General features: G+C 54.4%; 1 protein-coding gene across 7 annotated transcripts in view; it reads left to right on the forward strand.

Moving 5' to 3' along the window:
- The first annotated feature begins 2,412 nt into the window (after window positions 1–2,412).
- Window positions 2,413–22,292, forward strand: part of FOXP4 (forkhead box P4) — a 48,917-nt gene continuing 29,037 nt past the window's right edge. For 3 of the 7 annotated variants that reach the window (XM_032463044.1, XM_032463045.1, XM_032463046.1), the window contains exon 1: window positions 19,968–20,198. In XM_032463044.1, the coding sequence (XP_032318935.1) occupies window positions 19,968–20,198 (231 nt within the window). Of the gene's footprint in view, window positions 2,794–19,951; window positions 20,199–21,257; window positions 21,357–22,292 lie in introns of those variants that run through there. The other 4 variants (XM_032463042.1, XM_032463043.1, XM_032463040.1 and 1 more) reach the window with 3 other exon arrangements.

A 22,292-nucleotide genomic window follows, 5' to 3' on the forward strand; every position in this document is an offset into this window, starting at 1 on the left:
TTTCAGGGTGTGTGTTCTGTACCTTTCTTTGATGAGGCCTTATTTCCTCATTAAAATGCCCTCAAGGTGAGGACCAGACAGGCTCTTTTGCCCCTGTGAGCCTCCTGATGTGACTCACAAGGTGCTGGGAACTAAGCTGGCTTGGAGATGAGGGTGAACTGAAATGAAAGCCAAAGCACTTCCCAGGAAAATCCCTTTGGGCCAGTGAGCCCACGTGTGAGGGCTGGAGGGCTGCTGCAGGAAGGTGAGGGGACAGAGGCAGGGGGCATGAGAGCCAGCCAGAAAAGAGCTGAGATGCCCATTGGAGGTCACCTTACTCCTTCTTTTGTATTGAAAGTCCCTAGTGCCCACCCCACCCGAACCCTCTGCAGGAAGGATGAGAAGGCGACCGAGGGTCATGGGCATGGCCCAGTGGGCTTACACACAAGGACCTGCCAGCTCCAGGCCTGACCACACACTCTGACTCCCATCAGAGCTGACTCTTCATAGAAGAGAAATCGGATCACACTACCGAAGGCTTGCTCTCTCCCAAACTGTACTCCTCAGGTAACTCATAAGCAGGCAGTGCTGCTTTAAAGGCCTCCATGAACTTCTGCCCTGTCCTGACTGAAGTGGCTCTGGTTAGAGCCTCCTTCATATTTACCAGCCATGTAAGCCAGGGCAGGTAACTTAACTTTTCTGTGCCTCAGTTTCCTCCTCTGTAAAATGGAGATTATAGTACTATCTACCTGATAGGGTTGTGGTGAAGATGAAATAAGTCCTATGCCTGGCCTGTGGCAGCACTGTGGTTATTTTATTCTCATTGCTTCTGCTATTGCTACACTGGAAAGAACATTGTGGTATCCACATAAATGGCACTGAGAGTCCTCCCCCCAACAATTTCACATCTAGATAACTGAAAGGCTCCAGCAGAACCTAAGCATGCCTGTCACACCTGCCCTCTATAGGGGAAATACACAGGATCTGGACCTGGACAGGTAGCACTGACATTACAGCTGCTTCTGGCTATTTGCACCCAGAGAGAAGGGATGGAATAAGTGATGGAGAACCCAAGAGGCGGCCTCCTCTCCTTTTCTTCCAAATCCCATTGGAAAGGCCTTCTCTTCTAAGACATCCTAGGAGATATTCTTGGCATACCCTAAGCTCTGATCCCTGAAGCACCCACAGCTCACGTTTCCTCAGGAGCATCCTGCGACTGCCAGTCTCCACCTGCCTCGGGTGATTTGGGCCAGGAGAGACTTCTAGAGCCATTGCCTTCCTGCCCTCACCCAGAGCAGGGTCGTTCCTTGGTCATGGACACTCCTTGATAATTCCTGAGGTGCCCCTCACCTCTTCCCACCGCAACACCAAGAGCCAGACTAGAGATGTTTGCGGGGTGGAAAAGGGAGGGAAGATTTATTCAGGTTTCCACGGGTCTCTATGTGGGGCGTCTGCTACCAGTACAGCCCTCCCACTTGGATCCGGAGCCTTTCCTCATCCGGACTTCCCGGTCCCAATCCAAATACACACCACTGCCACCACCACAATCCCTCCGGTCCCTCCCCCTACCCTCCCAGCCCTCAGACAAAAGACGTTGAGTTTTGTTTACAATCTAATTTGTCTTGATAATTGCCTCTACTTTGCACTTCGCTTTACCCGCGTGGATCCGGCTTTGGGCCCCTTCTTCACTGGTTCGCAGAGCACTTTAGGGGAAAGTCCCCTTCCGGAGAGGGAGGCGGCGCGCGCCAAGGGTGACAGTTCACAAAGCCCAGAAGGAGCCTCCCCACCTCCCCAACCCCCGATTCAAAAGCCCACCTCCAGCCCCATGCAGCAGGGCACAGGAGGGAGGCGAGAAAGGGCACCGGCTCTGGACTCTGGGCCCCTCGGCCACTCCCCGCCCCGGGCGCAGCCCGCCGGGAACCAATGAACCGTGTGGGAGCAGGGTTTGGCTGTACCTCCAGGCTTCAGAGAAAGACTGGGGTTTGCAAAGGGCGCCTTGGGATTCGCGAGGCCAGGGTGAATTCCTGGGTTCTCACCATCTCCCCTCTTCTTACAGGTCCGCAGCCCTACGCCTTCTCCCTAGATCCCCACTTTTCTTCCCCTTAAGTTTGGTCCACGTGGTCTCCTCTCGCCTAAGGCTGGCTGCCCGGCAGGGTGAAACTTGCTGCACCTGCTTTAGGCGAATTATGGTAGCACTAGAAGTTGGTCTCCCCTCCCTCCGCCGCTCGCTCGCTCCCTCCTCCCTCGCTCTCCGCGCGCTCCCTCCTTCCCCCTCCTCCCCTCCTCCCCCGCCCCCTCCCGCCCCGCCCGCGTGCCGCCCGCTCGCAGCCACTCGCTGCCGGGGCTCAGTCGCAGCCCCTCGGAGTCCGGAGCCGGCCGCCCCTGCCGATCGGACAGTGCGGCCGGCGGCCGGGACGGAGCCCCCAGCCCGCGAGGAGGGTGCGGCGCAGACGGCGGCGGCGCGGCGGGGAGGAGCCCGGGCCGGAACCAGGGCTGGGCCGGGGGCGGGGACGCCGGGGTCCCGGAGCCCCGGCGCCGGAGCGAGTGAACAAGCGTCGCGGGAGGATCGGGAAGGAGGAGCACAGCCAGAGCGAGCCGAGCTGCCCCCAAAGTGCGATGCCCCAGCGGGGCTAGGGCGCGCGGCGGCCGGCCGGCGCGGCGCGGAGGGAGGACGCCCGGGAGCTGCGCGGCGCCGGGCGGCGCGGAGGGGCAGCCCCAGCGGGCGGCGGCGGGCCCGGGAGGCGACCCGAGCGAGCCCCATGCCCCGCGCGGGCTGACGGGCCGGAGCCCGCACGGAGCGGCCGGGCGGGACAGGTAGGTGGCGGGCCGAGCCCGGGGACGCGGGTGGGGGCTGGGCCGGCGACCAGACCAACTCCCTCGCTCGCGCACTCTCTCGCCCGCTCACTGGCTCACTTTGTGTTTGCAAACTGCCCGCCGGAGACGCGCCGGGCGCCGGGAGGAGCCGGGCCCAGGCCGACGCACTTTGTTCCAGCCGGGGCCGGCTGCGACGCCCTGACCCTGCGCAGCCGCGACACCCTGCCCCCGGCCCGGGCCCCCGCGACCCGGAGCTGCCGGGGGAACAGGTGGGGGCTACGGCGCGGCGGCTGCCGGGGGAGCAGCGGAGGTCCGCCGGAGTGGGGGTGCTGGAAAGGCTCCTGGAGGCCCACCCTCCCCCCCCCAAGAATCTGGGCCCCGCCCCCTCCCGGCCTGGCCGCGAGGAATGGGGTGTCTGGGGGCGCGACCCCCTCCCCCGCCCCGAGTCAGACAAAGAGTACTTCCCAGCCCGGACTTTCTTGAGCCAGGGAGGGAAGTGGTGAAGCGGGCTCCCCCAAACCCAGTCGGTCGATGACTCCCTAAGACGCGTCGGAGGCAGATTGGGGAGTGGACCGCGGTTCTACCCACCGCGTCGCCTCGGGTGAGAAGGGGATTCCTTTTGCCGAGGTAGCACCTCGGAGGTTCCGGGGCCAGTAAACCCCTTTCCCCCTTCCATCGGTCAGCTCGGAGATACAGCGAAAAACTTCTTGGGGACTTGAGAGCGTCTGGAAATGGCCCCTTGTGGTTTTGTGCGCGGCTGCTGGAGGGTGGAGGGCTGACCCAGCCGATATCTTTATTCACCCCATTTGGGGAGATCCCCCGCCTCACCATGTAGGGGAGAAGAGAGAGCGGCAGCAAGGTTCAGAGGCCGCCTGGGAAGGGTGTCCCGGAGTGACCAAGCAGGTTCCCCTCCCCCAGACTGAGAACTGTGGCGTTTCCCCTGGACAGCCCCCCGCAGACACCTCTCTTTGAGCGGTGGTCACCCCGGCGCCACTCCAGCCTCGCGTTCCCCATCAACGCCAAACTGACTAACTTGGGCTGAGCCCATCTAGAGCCGTGGCGCTAGAATGCGGGGTGTCTGGAGCGACCAGGGGTCCCGGCCTCCCCGGCAAAAGACCGTGTGATTTCGCGGGACGCGGATTCTGAATCAAAGGCCCTAACGTCTGCGAATTCCTTTTCTCCAACTGGGACGACCTCATGAACGCATCACATCCTAACCGACTCTTTAGTTTGGGAGTAGAGAATATGGGAACATGGAAACCCTGAGCCCATAGAACACCCGGCTCATCCCTTTAGACCACCGGCCTCTCCTGCCCACCTGTCTGATTTCTTCACTCACTCCTCCCCTGTGTTTAAGGCGTCTGGAGATCACCGCAGTTCTCCCATTCCAGCCAAGGTCTCCCTGCTGGTTGACCTCGGAGCCTGGAGCAGGGGTTGGAGACAGGTTGCCTTAAGGAGGAAACCTGAGTCTGAAACTGTCATCCCGGTGGTTGCTGAGGAAGCCCAGGAGCATTTTGGCCAATGCGGGTTTTCACTTGAACTTCAGCATCTTCGTCCCCTGTTTTAAAGCACGTATTTGGATTGTCCCAGAGTGAACTGTGTTAGCTATGGGATTGAGGGCCAACAGGGTGCAGTTTGAGAGGCAGCTAGGGTTGGAGCTGGAGGCTTGCCTGGGTGCCCCCCCCCCTTCCCCACCCAGAAAGGAGCAGCAGGATTGTCTGTACGGCCTCTAGCCGCAGGAGGGTCTGACCAGCCCCACTTCAGAACACAGTGGGTTATGGAGATCTCAACACGGAGAATTTTAACCCAGAATCTCTCTTTCTGAGAACCAGAACTGAACGCTGCCAGCGCTGAGCATTTCAAGCCCCTGACCCTGCTGGTGAGCCAGTGGGTGGGTGCAGGGATGAGTACTTGGGTGGGCCCCAGCTGCCCAAAGGGGAACCATCCACCTCAGACAGCTCCTGCCCCAGACAATCTCTGCCCAACCTGGCAGAAAACCTCCGCAGGGGAGAGGAAATCTGCAGGCTTGTTTTTTGTTTTTGTTTTAACTTGAGAAACTATGTCTTGCCTGGGTTCTGGGGCTCTTTGTCACCTAGAAGGCTGGAGGGAGGGCCCTGGGACTGTGCTGAGGGCACCTGGACAGCTTGCTCTCTCTGCCACCCTTAGATCTCAGCCTCTCAAAAGCAGGGCTGTGTCTCATGGGGCTTCCCATCTGGTGTCACTCTCACTCTCATCAGTGGAGGCAAAGTGGCATTGGAGGAAGTGGCACTGAGGGAGTTCTCCCTCCCCTACCCCCTCAGGACCCCTGTAAGATCTGAATCTCCTCCTGGATCCCTGCCTACTACCTTACCCTGATCCCAGTCGTGGCACTAAACTGGGGGAGACCATGGGAACCTTCTCTCCTGGCACTGAGGGCTGGGCCCTGGGTGGGGTTTTCTGTCCTCTCACTTCCTGGCACGTTTCAGAGTTGTTGGAGTTGGGGAGCCCCTGAGCCCTGGGGAGAGAAAGGCCTGACACCAGTGCTGGGGAATGTGGGGAGGGGGCAGGTTGGGCCCAACTTCCAAAAGGACCTGCTCCCCTGTCCCTTTCTGTGTAGCTGCCTTTGTCACACCTAGACACCCCACCCCCACCCCCTTTCCTCTGCCTTTGGCCAGAAACTTTATTTTTGGCTGCTGGCAGGTAGGTCCCTTCTTGCCAGGAATGTGCATATCCTGCTGGGCCCCTACTCCAAACACATCTCTTCCTTAGGGGCAGGAAAGCAGGGAGGGTGGGGGGGGATCGTTTAATCCACTAATTCCCCAAATGTTTGCTGAGCCCCTGCTCTGTCTGGGCAGGTCCCAGGCTGGGCACTGGAGTGCCCAAGCAGTGAAGGCTGGGGGTCTGCACATTGTCAAGGTAGGAGAGACAGATAACATACCACATCAGAGAGAGGAGGGTGGGAGCAGGGTGTCTGTTTCAGAGGAGGGGTGTGAGGTGCAAGGGGAGAGAAGGGTCATCTCCCCTAGACGGCTTCCCTGATCTGCCACACCTGGTGTAGCTGCACCCTCCTTCCCTGCGTCCTAACCCTTCCACTGCCCCACTGCCTTGGTGGTTTTCCCATCTCTCCAGCTGAAATGCAAGCCCCTCCATGCCCATCCCAGGCAGGCACAATATCTTTACGTTTCTAATAACCCAAACTGCAAAGTAGTAATTTCTTCCATCCAGGGAGCTCCACACAGTTTCCCTTCAGATCTTACAATTCTTCCAGCTTCCCAGACCAAGGCAGGGCAGGCACTGTTTTTGATAAGATTCTGAGGCTCCAATGGCTGAAATGGCTTCCTCCACCTTGGTTCCAGTACTCTGGAACCCAAGGCAAGGAAGTCAGGCCTCCCAGGGCAGAACTTGGGTCACAGGGGAAAAGGCTTTAGAACTTGTCAGTAGTGATGGGACTCTGGGGACCTTAGTTAAGCTCTTTGAACCTCAATTTTCTTATGTGTAAAGTAGGTCAATAGTAGCTGTTAGAGCCTGTTTGGGGGAGTGGGATGCAAGAGCAGATGTAAGTACCCTAGCACAGGGCCTGGCACACGGTAGTACTGACCGAGGGGTGACTTTTATTACAAGATTCCTAGCACTGCCAGGCCACATGCTGGACTGAATACTGGAAATGCTTGAGTATTAACCTCTGTTTTAGGGGTTAGGAAAAGAAGCAACTTGTTTGAGGTTATACAGTTAGTGGTAGAGCTGAGGCTAAAGTATGGGACTCCTAGAACTCCCAGCATAACCAGTAGGGCTTGAGCCTCTGCTCTGGGGAAGCAAGAAAGGAGGGGATGGGAGGGCCTGCCTTTCTTCCTCCCTCCTTCAGAAGCTCAGGCCAAGGTCTCCCCTCAGCCCTCCAATGAGAAAGCTGTGGTTCCTCTTCCTGTCTTTCCTTTTAAAGAGGGTCTGGGGTGAAAATTTGGCATTTCCCACTTGCATATGCCCCTAAAAGGTCCAGTCATCCTCCATCCAGGAGCATCATAAAGTGCTCATGGAGACAAAAATGGGAGGAAAAGTGTTTGGCACCACCTCTCTCCTAAAAGGGAAATGTCTATGGTTTAGAACCCTGGCTGACACAGCCTGTGGAAGACAAGTTTGGCAGCTAGTCTCAGATCAATTTGGGACCTACCCTTGGATAGATCATCTTGAAGAAGCAAAAAGAAACTTACTTTGAGTGTGAAGTTGCGGCCTCTTTCAGCATCATCTTCCCGGATTCTCCGTAGAAATGCACACCTTTGCCCACGGCCAGATCCACCATGCCAGGATCACTGCGGGAACCCTCTTTACTCCAAATCCCGAGGCTTGCTGATGCAGTGGCCTTGTGGGATGCTGCCTGGCAGGCCCTGTGCCTTGGGGCATGCCTGCCTGGCTGGAAATTAAGAGCTCCCAGCACAAAAGGTGCCTCTTGGACAAGGCCACAGGGTGCAGGCCATAGAGTCGAAGCTTCTGGTGCCTCGAAGGAGCCATCCACGCCTGGGCCAGGCCAGTGCCCTTCCTTCTCTTGATCCTTATCCCAGGACTCCCCCTCTCAGGGTCTGCCTGGCTGTCCCTTGCTCCAGTGCAGCCCTGCGTCTTTCTTCCCCTGAGCCCTGGCCACAGCCATACAACTTGTTCCTCAAATCCCAGCAGCTCTGCCTACCTCCCTCTGGGCCCCAGACTCTGCCCAGCTGGAGCCTCTGGAGCTGTGATCTGAGGGTGCGTGGGGTCGTTGGTGGTGTAGGACAGGGGGAAATGGTGTTTTCTCTTTCACTAGGAGTTTCTGATGGCACCTGACCTGGGGTCCCATGCAGATGGTGGGTTTTCCTCAGACAGTAACAAAGTGGATTGTGTGGAATAGTGACCCTCTGCATTTCACGTTCAAGGTAGGCAGGGTCAGTGGGTGGAAGTTACCCAGAATTCCCACCACCAGTAAAGGAGGGACAGATCATGGTGACTGGAGGGCAGGGTGGGTCAGGGAATGGAGGCGCGACTCCTCTCCATTCCACAGCATTGTCGAGTGATCCCTGTGTGCAGTGGCCTGCCTGAGTCTAGGTAGAGGTTTAATAAGAGGTGGCTCTCTTGCAACTTGGAAAATCAGAAATGGAGCAAGTACCCCAGTGCCGATCATTCCCATAGGTGCTGGTGACTGGAGGCAGGCTCTGGTCCTAATACTCCCCAGCCGGTACAGGATGCTGGTGCTGGCCTGGGAGAGCCTTCAGGAGGGCTGAGCTGTGTGAAGGGACACTGGCCAGTAGGTCAGTGAAGGGGCTTCTGTTCTTGTTTCTCCTGCCTGGTGGGCTCCCTCTGATTTGGGTCCCTGGCTCTGGAGCCCACACTTCAGGAGACCCAGGCTGAAAGAAGCTAGTCCAAACGAGGGTAGCATATACTTCCTCCTTTCTCTCCTTCAGGGGGTTCTTTGGGCAGATGTGTATTCCATCCTAGATGAAAAGGGCACCCGGATGGGGAGAATTTGGGGGAGAGATGGGAAGGTCAGGGTTTGCAGGAGGCTGAGGAAGTGGCGGCTTGGGCTGCAAAGCTTCTTGAGGGTTCCGCATCTCTGTGGGAGCCAGGGCGCTCGCCAGAGTGGGTGTGTTGAGGGTGTACAGTTGGTCCATTTGGGAGAATCCTTCCTTTAGGAAGGCTCCCGGGTTTCCAGGAGAGCCGTGGCTCCCGGGTCTCCCGCCCCTCCCGCCCCTGCTGAGCGCACTCGCTCTGGGTTGCCAGCCCAGCCAGTGTTTCCCTGAGCCTCCTCGAGCGCATCAGTGCTGCGAGGTGCAGGAAGCTCCTTGATCTCTGAGACCAGAGCTCCAGGACGCACGCACCAGATGTGTGCGGCCCTCACCACCACCGCCAGGAGTGCTGAGAAGATGCTGGGGGAACTGGGGGTTCAAGGAACTCTGGAAGAGGGGGCGGGTGGCCCGTCTTTTAGCCACAGGGAGGGTCTCCCACGCTGTTTGCTGACCTCCTTGAGCTTGGGGATGACTTTGCTAGTCTGGGACTCACCTGTGAGGGGCATGAGGGGCACGAGGGGCACGTGTAAGCGCACTGCTACCAGCTTACTTATTCTCTCTCAGATCTTAGGCCTGACGGTCTTCTCTCTGGGCCTCGGTTTTCCTAACTGTACAGTCGGTGAGGGAGACCCACACTCCCCTCCACCGCCGTACCCCCACTCCCCACTCCCCGCCTTCCCACAACTGCTGGTTGTGGGGTTGGAGGATTGGGCGTTGGATGAGAAGAGACTGGCCCCCTTTGTTCCACCCCTCCGAAGCCCACTGCTTCCGCGGGTCCTGCCCGAAAGGGGCGCTGTGGGGCGCTGTGGAGCGCAGGGCAGGCGACCGTGCGGCCCAGGCAAGTCTCCTCCTCCCCAGTTAGGTCACGGAGCCTGATTAAAGGGGGCGCTGCCCGCCCCTTCCCACCCGATCCCCATCGACGAGATTTCCCTTCATCAGAATCTCACATCCTCCAGAAATTAATTTGATGCCTCTTGTTATCAATTAATTGAATCTCGTTGGGAGAGAGAGCTCAGCGAGGCAGGCTGCAGTCTGGCCCTTGTGCAGCACCGTTCCGTCCCTCCCCCTCATACCAGGACAGCCTCACCTCTCCCCATTTCTCTTTTTCTACCTTGCTTTAAATTCCACTTATTTTCTAAAATAAAACCACAGCTATGGACCCTTTAGCCCAGTTTGGCTTGTATGGATACCCATGGATTGGGCACTACCTGGGATTCACCCTTCTGAGCCTGAGGTGGATGGGGAGGGTTTCCTCTCCCCAGGCCCTGTTTGATCTCTCCTTAAATCTGTAAAACCTCACCCTTCAGGAGTTTGGCCCTGACCCTGATGTTGTGTGCATGTGTGCTGCAGGGGCTGCTGGTGAGAAACTTGGAGAGGAGTACTGGGGACTAGGGGAAGGCTGGGGACAGAGTATCCCCCCCACCCCCTGCTTCCCCCCACACCCTAGATGGGGGAGGGGGACACTGAAGGGCCAGGCTAGGGACCTATCAGTCATTAGGATTTTGTTCTTGTGAAAGTTCTGTCTTTTTTAGAAGAGGCATTTAGGATCTGCTTGCTCCCCTACAGGGTAATCTGTTTAAATGTAGGGGCAGAGGGCACAGGTGTGCACCTTCTAACTGCCCAACAGCCAGGTCAGGCATTTGTAGGAATGAGCCCTCAGAATTTCCAAGGACACCTGAAAGCCCAGACTCTGCTTTCTGCATGGAAGATGGAAGAAGGTTCTAGAAGACATCCCAGTCTGGGAAGGGATTATGGCAGACACAGAGTATAACTAGATGGGACCAGACCCTGGAGGAACTGTGCTTTGCCATTTCACATACCTCCTTGTTCTTGTTTGAGAGGCCCAGAGAGGTGATGTAACTTGTCCAGGGTCACACAGCTGACTGGTACCTGCTTCTCTGGAATGCTAGCCATAAGGGCTGAAGTCACAAATGGACTAACCTCACCTCTTATGTGTTTTGTCGGCCCACACAAAGTTTATTACAGTGGTGAATTTCACATAAATATCCCCACTTGGCTTCTTTTGATAAACCCAAACCCTGTCCAAACTCTGAGCCTACATTTCTGTGTGGTAAAGATAGACTGGGATTGAGCATCCTCCACTTCTCATTTGGCCTCCTTGGGGACCCATCTAGCCCCTGAGGGCATTTTGATTAGCAATTTTGTCATAGAGATGTTGCCTGTCCTCGGTATTCTAGGAGGAGCTCAGAGAGGCAGGTGTCTGCAGACTCTGCAGGGTCTGTAGGAGAGCTCAGTCTCTGTAAGGGCACTCTGGCACATATCTAATTCTCACACAGCTGTTTAAGAACTGATGTCAGTGGATTTTTTTCCCCCTTCTTTCTATCACGGAGGGAATTACAGGCTCTTGTGTCTTGAGGGGTTTGTTCTAAGCTGAAACCAGCCCACCTCTGCCCAGGTGAGCCCCTGTATGGAAGTCATCACCCTCTTACCTGCCCCCCCAAACTTACATACTTTTTGTTGGGGGAGGGGAGACTTTCTTCCAAGAGTAGAACCACAGGTGGGCACTAGAGAAGCACTGGGCAGAAGTCACCTTTCTGAAAGTCATCCTGGAACAGGGAGAGCTGTGGGAGGATGTTGAATCTTGCACATTTGAATATGGATGTGTTTTTTGGATGCCCGTGAGTTGGTACCCAAGATCCCTGTGAGTGCCACCCCTAGATATCATCAGGGGAGACAAAGAGAGGGGCCAGGGCATGTCAGAGGCCGGCTAGGCAGAGCATTGAGGGGCCCAGAGAGGGCCAGACACTGGTCTGTCCCAGGCTGGCCAGAGCCCCTCCTGTGCCCATGGGAGCCCCTGGTGCTAAGGGCACTACCAGAACCAGGCTCCAGATGGCCACTCAGGCCCTGGGTGAGTACCTCACCCCTTAACCAGCAGGCCCCCCACGAAAGACGGCACTATTTAATTAGCTATCTCTGATTAACCAAACTTGGCATTCGGCTCCTCTTGCCCTCATCTTTCCCAGCTCCGAATCAATGGCTTTGATATGCTAATTAGGGAGTAATTTAATTTCAAAAGGCCGCAATTAACAAGGGTGTTGTGGACATGCTGTAGTTAAGCGGAGTAATCTAATTTGCATTAGTAACAAGCAGGGACTAATTAGAAGCTTAATTAGACACTTAGATGGCTCTTATGTTTACTTTCTTAATGAGATGGAGTGGGATCTTTGGTTCTATTTCTTTTTTCTTTTTCTTATTGTTAATTCTTCCTTTTGGTCATGGTACTTAGAAGGAGTCTTGAGGGAGGCCCACCTTGCTAGGGCCTGGTGGGAGCATTTGGGGGCCAGAGCCAGTGTAAAGGGTGGTGGTGAGGAAAGGTTTGGATTCCAGGGAGATTCCAGAATGACCTCCACTGCCCCCCAGCTTTGCCATCTCTGAGGTGAAATTGGGGGAGGGGCATGGAGAGCACTGGTTTGGGAGTCAGAAATGCTGTAGGGGTTCCGTCTGGGTCAAACTCCCAGCAGCCAGGTGACCTAGTCACATCACTGAGCATCTTCGAAGTGTGGTTCCTTCATCTGTCAGAGTGAGATATGTGTGACAGTGTATGGGAAAAGACTTTCAAGGGCTCTGTGAGTGGAATGGTTGTTGTTAAAATATATTCATAGATTGTGTGCCCAGGCTTCACTTCCTTAAGACATGAGCTCAGAAGTCACCTCCTATAGGAAGCCTTCCCAGACCCCTACCCCTTAGCCCCCAGGAACCTGTAGTCCCTCCCCCAGTATCTACTTAACATAATATTTCTAAAGTTGTGTGTGTTGTGTAGGGCAGAGGTTCTCAATCCTGGCTGTTCTTGAAGTTTAGAATACTTGGGAAAGCTTTTAAAATTATCTATGCCTGTGTCCACTCCCCAGAGAGTTTAAATGAATTGAACCAGGGTAGAGCCTAGGTATGGGCATTTTTTAATGCTTGTGTTTGCCAATGTGTCTCTCTTTCTCCACCAAACAGTAAGCCTCCCCTCACCCCCAAAAGCAAGGGCTGTGTTTTATTCCCCTGTGTGTGCCCAGATGCCAGGACCAGCTGTGCACAGCAGAGGCCCATCACCCAGCTACGCTCCCAGGTTTGACGGAGTCAGTATTGTTGGGTTCTGAATGCCTTCTGCAGGATCTGAGAATCTTCTGGAGAAGGAGCTGTGGAGAATGGAGGATGATCACTAAAAAAAAGGGCTTGTGAGACCTCTGGGACAGGGGTGCATTGCTGAAGGCAGAGCAAAATTGGTACAGAGTTTATGGATGTCCGCTAGAGAATAAATGTATCAAGAGCCTTAAAAATATGCAATTCCACTTAAAACATGTATCCTGATCAAATAGAATTGGAGAGTATTCTGTTCGCATAAGGGTGTTTATTGCAGTGTCATAGTGGAAAAATAGGTAACAATCTGGGTGTCCAACTCTAAGTGGGTTTGCTAAGTAAATTCTGGGACATACAACCCATTCAAGCAACTCTGTGGTCACTAAAAACTGCTCTTTAAAATATTTGATGTCATGTGGAAATGGTTATGATAGTAAATGGTGAGTGGGAAAACAGGAAAATTCAAACCATGTACAGATTATGAACCCAGTTTCACGTTTTAAATGTTAATATGCCCAAAGAGAGTGAACGTGGATGAGGCGAGGAGTGGGTTCCAAAAGGGAATAACCTGGGTAGTAGACTTACAGTTACTATTTGTTTATTTTCTTCAGGTTTCTACCAAGATGTCTTACTTTTATGATTAGAAAGTAAAGTAATTTGAAGCTTGGGAGAGGACCTGGAGCAGACAAGCCACGATGGTGTTTGCCTCACCTTCCAAATCAGAGGCTGTCGCCCCCTCTTAGAGAGGCGTGTCCTCACCCTGCCGCTTCCACCAGCTCCTGGGCCTGGACGGTCTATGCTAAGAAGAGACTTTGAATGGTTTCTAAAGGTGGACCAGATAGTTCCTAGTGTGTCATTTAGGGAGACTCTCGGGCTGAAGTGGGAACAGGGAGGAAAACTGACGGTGCCAGCCTCTGACCCCCACAAGGGAGAGCCCCAAGGTACAGGGAGGGCAAGGGCTTGGAGAGGAATTGAGCTTTTTCTGGGCCTCGGAGAGCCCCATCTGCTGGAGGAGAGACTGCTGGGCTGATCAGAGAGCCAAGTAGTCATGGGACTCATGTAAGCCTGTTCTGGTTTGGGAATCAGTTTGGAGATATAGAGACATCCTAACCCTTGGGTTCTGCTTCACTTTCCTCAAGTGCCAAACCATAGGGCTGGGATAAAGGGGTGGGCTCTGGACCTGCTGGGTTCTAGTAATTGTAGTAAATACTCTTCCCTGAGTGCCTTCCTTCATGAATGTATTTTATTTGATACCACAGCCATACTGAAAGGAAGGTTTATTAGTATGAGCTTCATATGACAAATAAGGAAACTAAGGCTCAGGCTGGTGACCTCACTGCTCATGCTCTAATTGTAGAGGTACCCAAGTGACCAGAGAAGGGTCAGTAGTCAGGATGGCAAAAGAGCAGTTGGTTAGGAAAAGCTGAGGCCAAAAGTGGCTGCTGTCTGAGCCCTCCCCTAACCTGGTGGCCTGAAAACAGGGGGCCTTTGGGGCCTGAGCTGAATAGGAAAGGGTGTTCCTGGGCCTTGGGATGGCAGATTGAGAAGTTTTGTTCAGTTACCTGTAATGCCAGAGCTTATTGCTCTGAAAAGCCCTCTGCTTTCTGTCCCTTGACACAAGTAAGATCTGATAGCAGGACAGCTAGAAAGAAAGGAACAGAAAGAGGGAGATAGAAGACATCCTCATGCTCTGTTCTGTGTGGTACCCACTGGTGTGTATTCTTATAGTGTCTAGAAATGTGTCCCTTTCAAAGACTTTTTGCTCCGGAAAAGTCTGAAACCAGCAACTTCTCTTGAAAAATAAGGGTCTTTGCATATGCTGTTCCCTCTGTATTCACTGTAAACTTTGCCTGACTGACACCCACCCATTCTTCATTTCTAAGTATAAATGCCATTTCCTTAAAAAGAAGCCTTCCCTGCCCCACCCTATGTAAATTAGATCCCCCTGTTTTTTCCCTGTACTCACATTTGATAGAATTTATTTTGTTAGATCTTATGTATTTGTGTCCTTACTTATCATCTGCCTCAAATCCTGGGAACATTAGCTCAGAGAGCAGGGCCTGTGCTCTGTTCTGTTCAGATCTGCACACACACAGCCTGGCACATGGGTAGGTTCTTAAATATTTGTTGAACCAGTGAATGAAGGATCGTTGCTGGTAAAATATTCTCCTGACCAGCATCAAAGGAGAGAGAAGAATGACTTCCACTAGTGGCTGAACTTTCAAAAAGAGATACCAGATTTAACCAAGAGAAAAAAAAGGGAGGGGGAATAGGACCTCCATTATTAACCAGTTGCCCTCAAAGCATCCAAGACACCTGCACTGGTTTGAGTCTTATAAGCATGTAGAAGGCCAGGATTGAATTTCAGTTTCCTGCAGATGGGTTCTCAGTGCTTGGCTCGATCAGGCACTAAATCCACATTGATTGAATGAAGGGTCTTGGAGATGGATCATCTCGTTTTGGCGACCGGGAAGCTTATAACTGAAGCTAGTGCTCATCATTGGAGACCTGTTGCCTTGGACAGCTAGCATCAGCATCACCTCCGAACTTTTTAGAAATGAATTCTCACGCCTACTCCAGACCTATTAAATCAGAAACTGTGGGCTTGGGGCCCAGCAATCTGTGTTTTAACAAGCCCTCCAAAATGATTTTGATACACTCAAGTTTGAGATCCTCTGGCCCATTTTTTCTCCCTTCCTACTACCCCATGATGTTATGTTTTAAGTAGCTTTATCGGTCTTTTATTGCAGTCTGCTTCCCAGTCTTTCTTGGAAGTTAATAGGGGTATACATATGGCTACATCTAGCCCAGTTTCTCCCATTATACAGAAGAGAAAGGGGAGAACAACTTGGCCCAAGGGACACAGCAAGTTGGTGATAGAGCTGGGGCTGGAGGCCAGTTTCCCAACTTCTTGTCTTAGGCTTTCAGCTAGTGCCTTGACTAGATTCTAGGTTTCCAAAGGGCTGAAAACTGTGTCTCCTATTTCAGCTCAAACCACCACCATAGCTCTGGGTACAGGTTACCTGTGATCACGCCCCCACTCGCCGAGCTCTCCTAAGAGCTGGAGGTGCGCCCCGTCTCCAGCTGCGCGCAGGCACGTGTGCGCCCTGGAGGGCGCGCGCCCGGAGCGAGAGCGCGCTGGGGGCTGCCCCGCCCCTTCCTTCCTTCCCTCCCTCCCTCGCGGGTAAACTCCGGGCATCCATCAGTCTGTTAATTGCACTAATTAGAGATCGCGGAGGTGTTAATTGGAAAACCCTGGTATTGTGCCTGTTTGGGGAAGAAAACGTCAATAAAAATTAATTGATGAGTTGGCAGGGCGGACGGCGCGGGTTCGCGGCGAAGCGCGGGGTGTCGTGGCAAATGTTAGGGCTCAGATTAAGCGGTTGTTAATTAAAAAACTATGGTAATTAATACTGCGTATACCATATGGGCCCTCGGAAAAGGCACAAAAGGTTTCTCCGCGTGTGGGGCTTCCCGTCCCTTTTTCCCTCCCCGAAAGCACCCTAGCCCTTGGGTCCTCCCTTTGGCCCCAGGGTAGGTGGAACTCGTCACTTCCGGCCAGGGAGGGTTCAGAGGCGGACCCGGCGCGTTCCGAGGCGGCACTCGTTGCGCACCCGCGATCTTCGAAGGGCCAGGATCCTCAGGGGAAGTGGGAGTCCCTGGCGGCCCGCAGACTCCCCCAGAGCGGAAGACGCGGCTGTGGCTTTGACCTTGCTTCCTTCCTTCCTTCCGACGGCGGCGGCGTCTGCGGGAGCGTCGGGGCCTGGCAGAAGGCTCGGAGATGCCCTGGCTTCCCAAGGGAACCCAGAGAGAGGGAAGCCCAGGACCTGCCTCAGGGCAGGACCAGCGCCCCAGACAGAAATCCGTCGCTCTCTCCTGCCCCCAACTCGTGATAGGAGAGGATTCAGGGAAGGCTGGGAAGGGAATGAGAATTTTAGTGAATCCTAGAAAGACCTGATTTCCTCTCCTTACCGGTCCGAATGAAGGAAGAAAGCAATCCAGTGACTTGCCCAGGGCCACACAGCTGGCCCTGGGAAACAGATGGTCTAATTCCCAGAGCGTCTTTCCTCTTCTGCAGGCCTTCAGCAGCTCTTTGCTGAGGAGATGGGTGACTAAGGGACGAGTGGAGATTGGGAAGGCAGGAGTATCCGGAGAGAGGCGGAAGGGCAGGAGTGAATGGGGAGGGGGCTCTTGGAGGATTCCCCCTAGTACCAGAGCAGGCCGCCCTGGTCTGCATTGGGAAATTTGAGGTCTGCATATCCCTTTGGGAAAGGGATGACAGCTGTGACTCAAATGGACCCTCAGTGGCTCCCACCAGCCACTAGAACACTGGCTTCATGTGACAAGGGAGTTTTGCTCCTGGAGCTTCCAAGTCAGAAGAGATCTTCAAGACCACCACTCTATGTACAGATGGGGAAATTGAAGCCCAGAGAAGCAGGAAGGCAAAGCATCCACAGCTGGTTGTGGCTGAGCCTAGGCCCCAACACCCAGGCCCCTGCCTTCCCTAGCCAGAGTCCAGGTTCCAACAGACACTGGCTTTCTCCCTGAGACCCCACACCCTTGTGGGTGCAGGGCACTGATATCAAAGCCTGCCTCCAGCACCCTACCCCGCCCCATCCCTAGCTGGCTGGGCCCTAGGCACCCATAGTCTGCTCAGCACGGTGCAGGGAACACCCCAGTGCTATTGCAACACCTGGTGGAGAGCTGAGCAGGAGGTGTGAGGCTGCCAGTGTGCTCATCCTAGGGAAGGCAGGTGTCTCAGGGCAGAGGTGAGGGTGTGGAGATGCCTGGCAGGTTTGGATGGGTGTTGGTGGGCGGGCAGGAACAGGGGAGGAGGTGAAGGCCCCGGGAGGGGGCAGAGCAGCGAGCCACATGGGAATTAATGCCATTCATACACCCTTCGGAAATGACTTTTCAAATGCATGTAATCTCAAGCATGCAAATGAGAGGCTTGCTTCACCCTGTTTAATATGAATGATCGGCCCTTGAATAGCTATTATTACTGCCACGTTGTGGCAATTATGTTGTTCACTGGGTGTCGCTCTGTAAAACACCCCCCCCCAATAAAAAGAAAAGAAAAGGATACCTCTGTTTGCATCCTTCTTCCTTTTTTTCTCCCTTTTTTCAAACTTGCTGTCTGATCAACTTTATGGTGTGTGTGTTTGAAAGGGGTGGAGGGAGCATTCTCCTTACTCCAGGGAAGAAACTGCTTGATTCTTTCTCCTTTCTCCTGTGCGCACACACCCCTGAGGCTCTGGTCTTTGTCCCCTGAGGCCCAGGAGTTCTCAGATCTCTGGGAAGCTCCCCTTGGAATCAGGGAGGCAGCTGCTCTCCACCCCCAGCAGGGCCAGTGTCGGGCAGAGGGAGAGCAGAGCCGTCTCTGCTGTCTCCCCACCCACCTCATGTAGCTGGAGCCCAGGCCAGAATGAGGGAAGATGCTCTGTAGGCTGCTGGGAGGGATTGGGGTGGGTGGTTGTGGGGAGGGGGCTGGAGCCCTGTGCTCTGGCTGGTGGAGGATGGTGCCCACCCCATCCATCATTTGGCAGCCACTGGCCCTCGGGCTGATATGGCCATTAAGGCCTGAGACCCAAGTACTCAATCTCTTCCGAACCGTCACCTCCAACCTTGCCTTTGCCCCTGGCCCAGCTCCTTTCAGAACCCAGGATTGGGAGCAGCAGCTGGGGGCAGGGGAGGGACAAGCCCTTAGGAACACACAGAGAAATGCACAAACATGGGATGCGCCAGCAGGAGGCCACACAGAACCACTAGGACGGAGACACCTAGAGTCATAAGAGCAGTGTAGTGTGGCACCCGTGTAAACTGATGGGCTCCCCAGGGGCCCTTAGCCGTGCTCTGTCCCCCAACCCCCTTCCCTGCCTTGATACCCTCACTGTCCTCCCTGTTCTGCTAATAGCAGGGACAAAATCAGAGCAAGTGGCCCAGTAGAGCAAGGAGAAAGAGCTCTTCCAGAATGAAAGAGAAATTGGGAGCTGCTACCTTGGAAAAGGAACTAAAGAAATAATCCAATCTCTTCCAGCAGTTCTTCTAATCTACTACCTATTAAGGCCCTCCTCCACCTATTTATTGAGTCAGAGACACCATGTGGTTGTGGGGTCTGCCGAGGCCAAAAGGGAATCAAAGGAGGAAAGAACCCTGGCTGGCTTCCACCTTCTGATCGCTGTGTGACCCAGACCAGGTCTGACCTCTCTGAGCCTAGGGTCTTCACCCTTACATACAGGGCAGGTGGAGAAGGGAATGGTCATTATTGGCACTTACTCTGCTAGGTGCTTTGTGTGTGCTATTTTATTTACTCCTCACAAGACTCTGAGAGGCTGCAATTAATTATTTCTACAAACAAAGATACTGAGGTTTAGGGAGTTTAAGACATATCAAAGATCAGTGGCGGATACCAACCATGTCCTGTTTGGCTGAAATCTATGTTCCTCTCAAGGAGTTGTGGCTTTGGGGATAAGTAGAGACCCCAGACTGTGAGAACAGCTCAGCATACTGAAGTCCCCCATCTGCATCACAGTCTATGTGCACAGGCCCCTGAGATAGTGCAACCTCTGTCAGTTGGAGAAGGAAGTTCAGGCCGCCTTCTTCTTACAAACCACAGCCATCCCAGGCATAGCCTCTTTCTTCCTGAGGATGTCTCAGCCACTCCTTGGGAAGCCATTGGGGGAGGTGGAGGAAGATACAGGATTCAGGTCTTGACTCTGACCTGGGTAAACCCTCTAACTCTCTGACCCTCAGTCTCCCGTCTGTAAAATCAGGACGATAACTATGTCCCACAATTCTCGTATGAAGGGATCTTGGTGCCTACAGAGACAATAAATGTTACTGAGTGTCTGCTTTGGGCCAGGTGCTAGGCTAAGGGCTTTAAAATGGAAGGTCAGAGAAGTGGGACCATTGGCTGCCTTCCTAGCATGGCTCTAGGCCCAGCTGAGGGTCTGGCTCCAACTAGGTGCTGGGCACATGGCGGGCACATGGCAGCTGTTTTTGCTGTGTCGCCAGGAAGGAGGCCCTGCCCTGAGGGAACTCTCCGTCTACAAGGGAATAAATACAAAGACCATTACAGGTGTTGGGGGGAATGGCAATATGATGGTCCCCAGTGAGTAGCTCATCCGCTTTTAAGTCCTTACAAGACCCTCACCTGGTCCTTCTCTCCTCTCCCCTATGCCGAGAGGCCTGGACAGGTTTAGGACCCTAGTGTGTGGGGTGTCGGTGGATGTGGCTTGCTTCCTCCCCTTTCCTGCTGAGATCTGGAAGTCTGGAAATCGAGGAAATGTTGGGGAGGAGGGCCATGGGGTGGCCTCAGCCTCTTTCTGGAGCTGCCCCTTGCCTGGGCCTGTGGGGAGAGTGACATTAGGAGGGGCTGCACCCCAACAGGGGTCTCAGGATCTGTCTCCAGGAAGTTGAGAGGGAGGAGAAGACACCCCAGGACTTGAGGAGGGGTGTTAGGTGGTAGTGCTTGTGTTGTTTGGGGGCTTGCTGCCTGGGTTGGAACCTGCCCTGCCCGTCCAGCCTCGAGTCTCAGCCCCTCCCCCGTGTCTCTCCTCCTCCTCCAGGTCCCGATAGAGCGACATGATGGTGGAATCCGCCTCGGAGACAATCAGGTCGGCTCCGTCTGGTCAGAACGGTGTGGGCAGCCTCTCTGGGCAGGCTGATGGCGGCGGCAGCAGCGGCGGTGGCGGGGCTGGGGCTGCGGGCACTGCCGGAGGCGGTGCGGGCAGGGACGGCAGGGACGCGGCGGCCAGCGCAGACAGCAACGGCGAGATGAGCCCTGCGGAGCTGCTGCACTTTCAGCAGCAACAGGTAGGAGCTGGCGCCCCTCCCCAGCCCCCCAGGATGGGGAGAGGGGGCGCCAGGCCTCTTCCCACTACATCCTGGCCACCTGGGGGCCACTGCTCCCTGCCGAGCGCTTCACTTTAACATGGGAGCCCCTCTGTGCCCTCCCATTCTAATGGTCGCCTTAAGGCAGTGCGGAGAGCAGCACCCCCAGAAAGAGAAATGGGGCTGGGGGGCCCTGAGATTGCGGAGCTTAGAAGAGTCTCAGAAATGCCCACAAGGGCAGACGGACGCCCAGGCAGCAGGCTTGAGGGTGTGTGTCTTGGGTGGCTGGGCACCTGGGCTCTCCCGTCTGCACACTGGCGAAGTTAACAAACAGGGCTGGGGGAGGGAGACCCTGCTCTAGGTGTGTGCTCTTTGGGGGAGGGGGACTGTGCACACAGTGGTTTCTTCACTTTATTTGTATTGTAAAACATTCCCCACCTCCACCTCTGCCTGGGCCCCTGATCCAAGCTGTGAAGAGATTAAACTTCCAGGCACCGGAGTCAATGCAGCTGGGGAAAGGCCAAGAGCAGTAGGCAGAGGCAGGCCTCCATTTTTAGGGCTCAGATTGGGAACCCCTGTCTGTGCCCCACTCCCTCTCTCCCCTCCATCATTCCCACCCTAAACTGCAGAGTTCAGGAGCTTAAGATGAGCCTTTCTGAGGATCTAGAGGCCTTAGGGTGGGGAGCCTAGTTGGGTTATGACAGAGCAGGGGCCCCAGGTCCCCGCCCCACCTGGGAAAAAGACAGAATCATGCTTGACAAGTTCAGGAGAACCGGCCCAGCCTGCCCTGGCCTTGTGATGCTCCTTGTCTTATTTGACTCTGCTCCTCGAATCACTGCTGGTGGTACTGCCCCTTGGGGGCTCTGCTGAGAATGCAGAAAAGTTGGGTCCTGCGTGTACCTCCCCGCCCGTGCCCCACCCCTGCCTCGTGTGCACCTATGTGTGTGCTCATGCTGCCCTCATGCTCTCTCCCAGGTTTACCCTGGGGCTCCTCCCCTCACTCCATAGCTGCTAAGGGACGCTTTCCCACCACTCTCACAGCTACAGGTCAGACTGAAAGCAGCACCATCAGAAGCCCGGCACCTGCACTCTGCACTGAGCTGGTCAGCCAACACTAACTCAGGAACTGAACAAACCCAGGTGAAGCCCCAGCCTGCCTCTTATCAGCAGTCAACCTTGGCCAGGACTGGGCTTCCCTGAGGCCAATCCTTGGTCTCTTGGCACCTGAAGTACAGGGGTTGTTAGGGTCAGATACAGTTTGGGTATGAAATCCCTATACACAATGACGGGTCAGTATGGATGTGAACAGAACTGAGAACTTTAAAAAATCACTTCCTCTTGCAAACACTGGAAGCTTGAGCAGAAAGGGTCTGTCTCCTTTCCCCAGGGAGATGGTCCTTAGGAGTTTGCTGGCATCTTCCAAACCCTCCTAAGCAGGTTCTCAGGGGGAAGAGACCCACAGAGTATGTGCCATATACTGTGGACAGAAGCTCAACGGGCAGAACCCCTACCCTTTATCAAAATAACAACAAAACACACCTCACCAGAAATCTCCAAGGGCTCCCATTTTTTTATGGGTGAAAACTCTTCCCTTCCTGCACCTCTAGGTAGACAGCTATGAAAAATTTTGAATGTGGGGGGAGGGCTGGGGAGGAATCCTGAAACTGGAAAGTTTCTTTTAAAAAATTATTTAAAGGGAAAAGTGGATACAGATATCAGGTAAGTGGGGAGATGGGTGGGGAGAGACAGAACCGTCTGTACCGATCAGGTATCTCTGTTCTGAATTGCACTCAAGCTGTGTTTTACCATCTCTATTCCACGTTTCAGTTATCCCTGTTTGTTTTGGTGAATATCCCAAAGTCCTGGAAAATCCTGTATCTGTTTCACAAATAAACTGGGGTGGAGACTTGGAGGCAGGCAGAGGGAGGGCTGTTTTATCCATTTGGGCTCACGATGGGCGTAGTACCCGGGGCCAAGGAAAATATTTGAGACTTTAAAAAGGTCTTCTTGGCTCCATACTATGAAAAGAACCCTGCAAAATTAAAATTACAAAATGTTCAATTAAAAGGAAACAGT

Source organism: Camelus ferus, chromosome 20 (genome assembly GCF_009834535.1).
Source record: "Camelus ferus isolate YT-003-E chromosome 20, BCGSAC_Cfer_1.0, whole genome shotgun sequence".
NCBI classification, from domain to species: Eukaryota; Metazoa; Chordata; class Mammalia; order Artiodactyla; family Camelidae; genus Camelus; species Camelus ferus.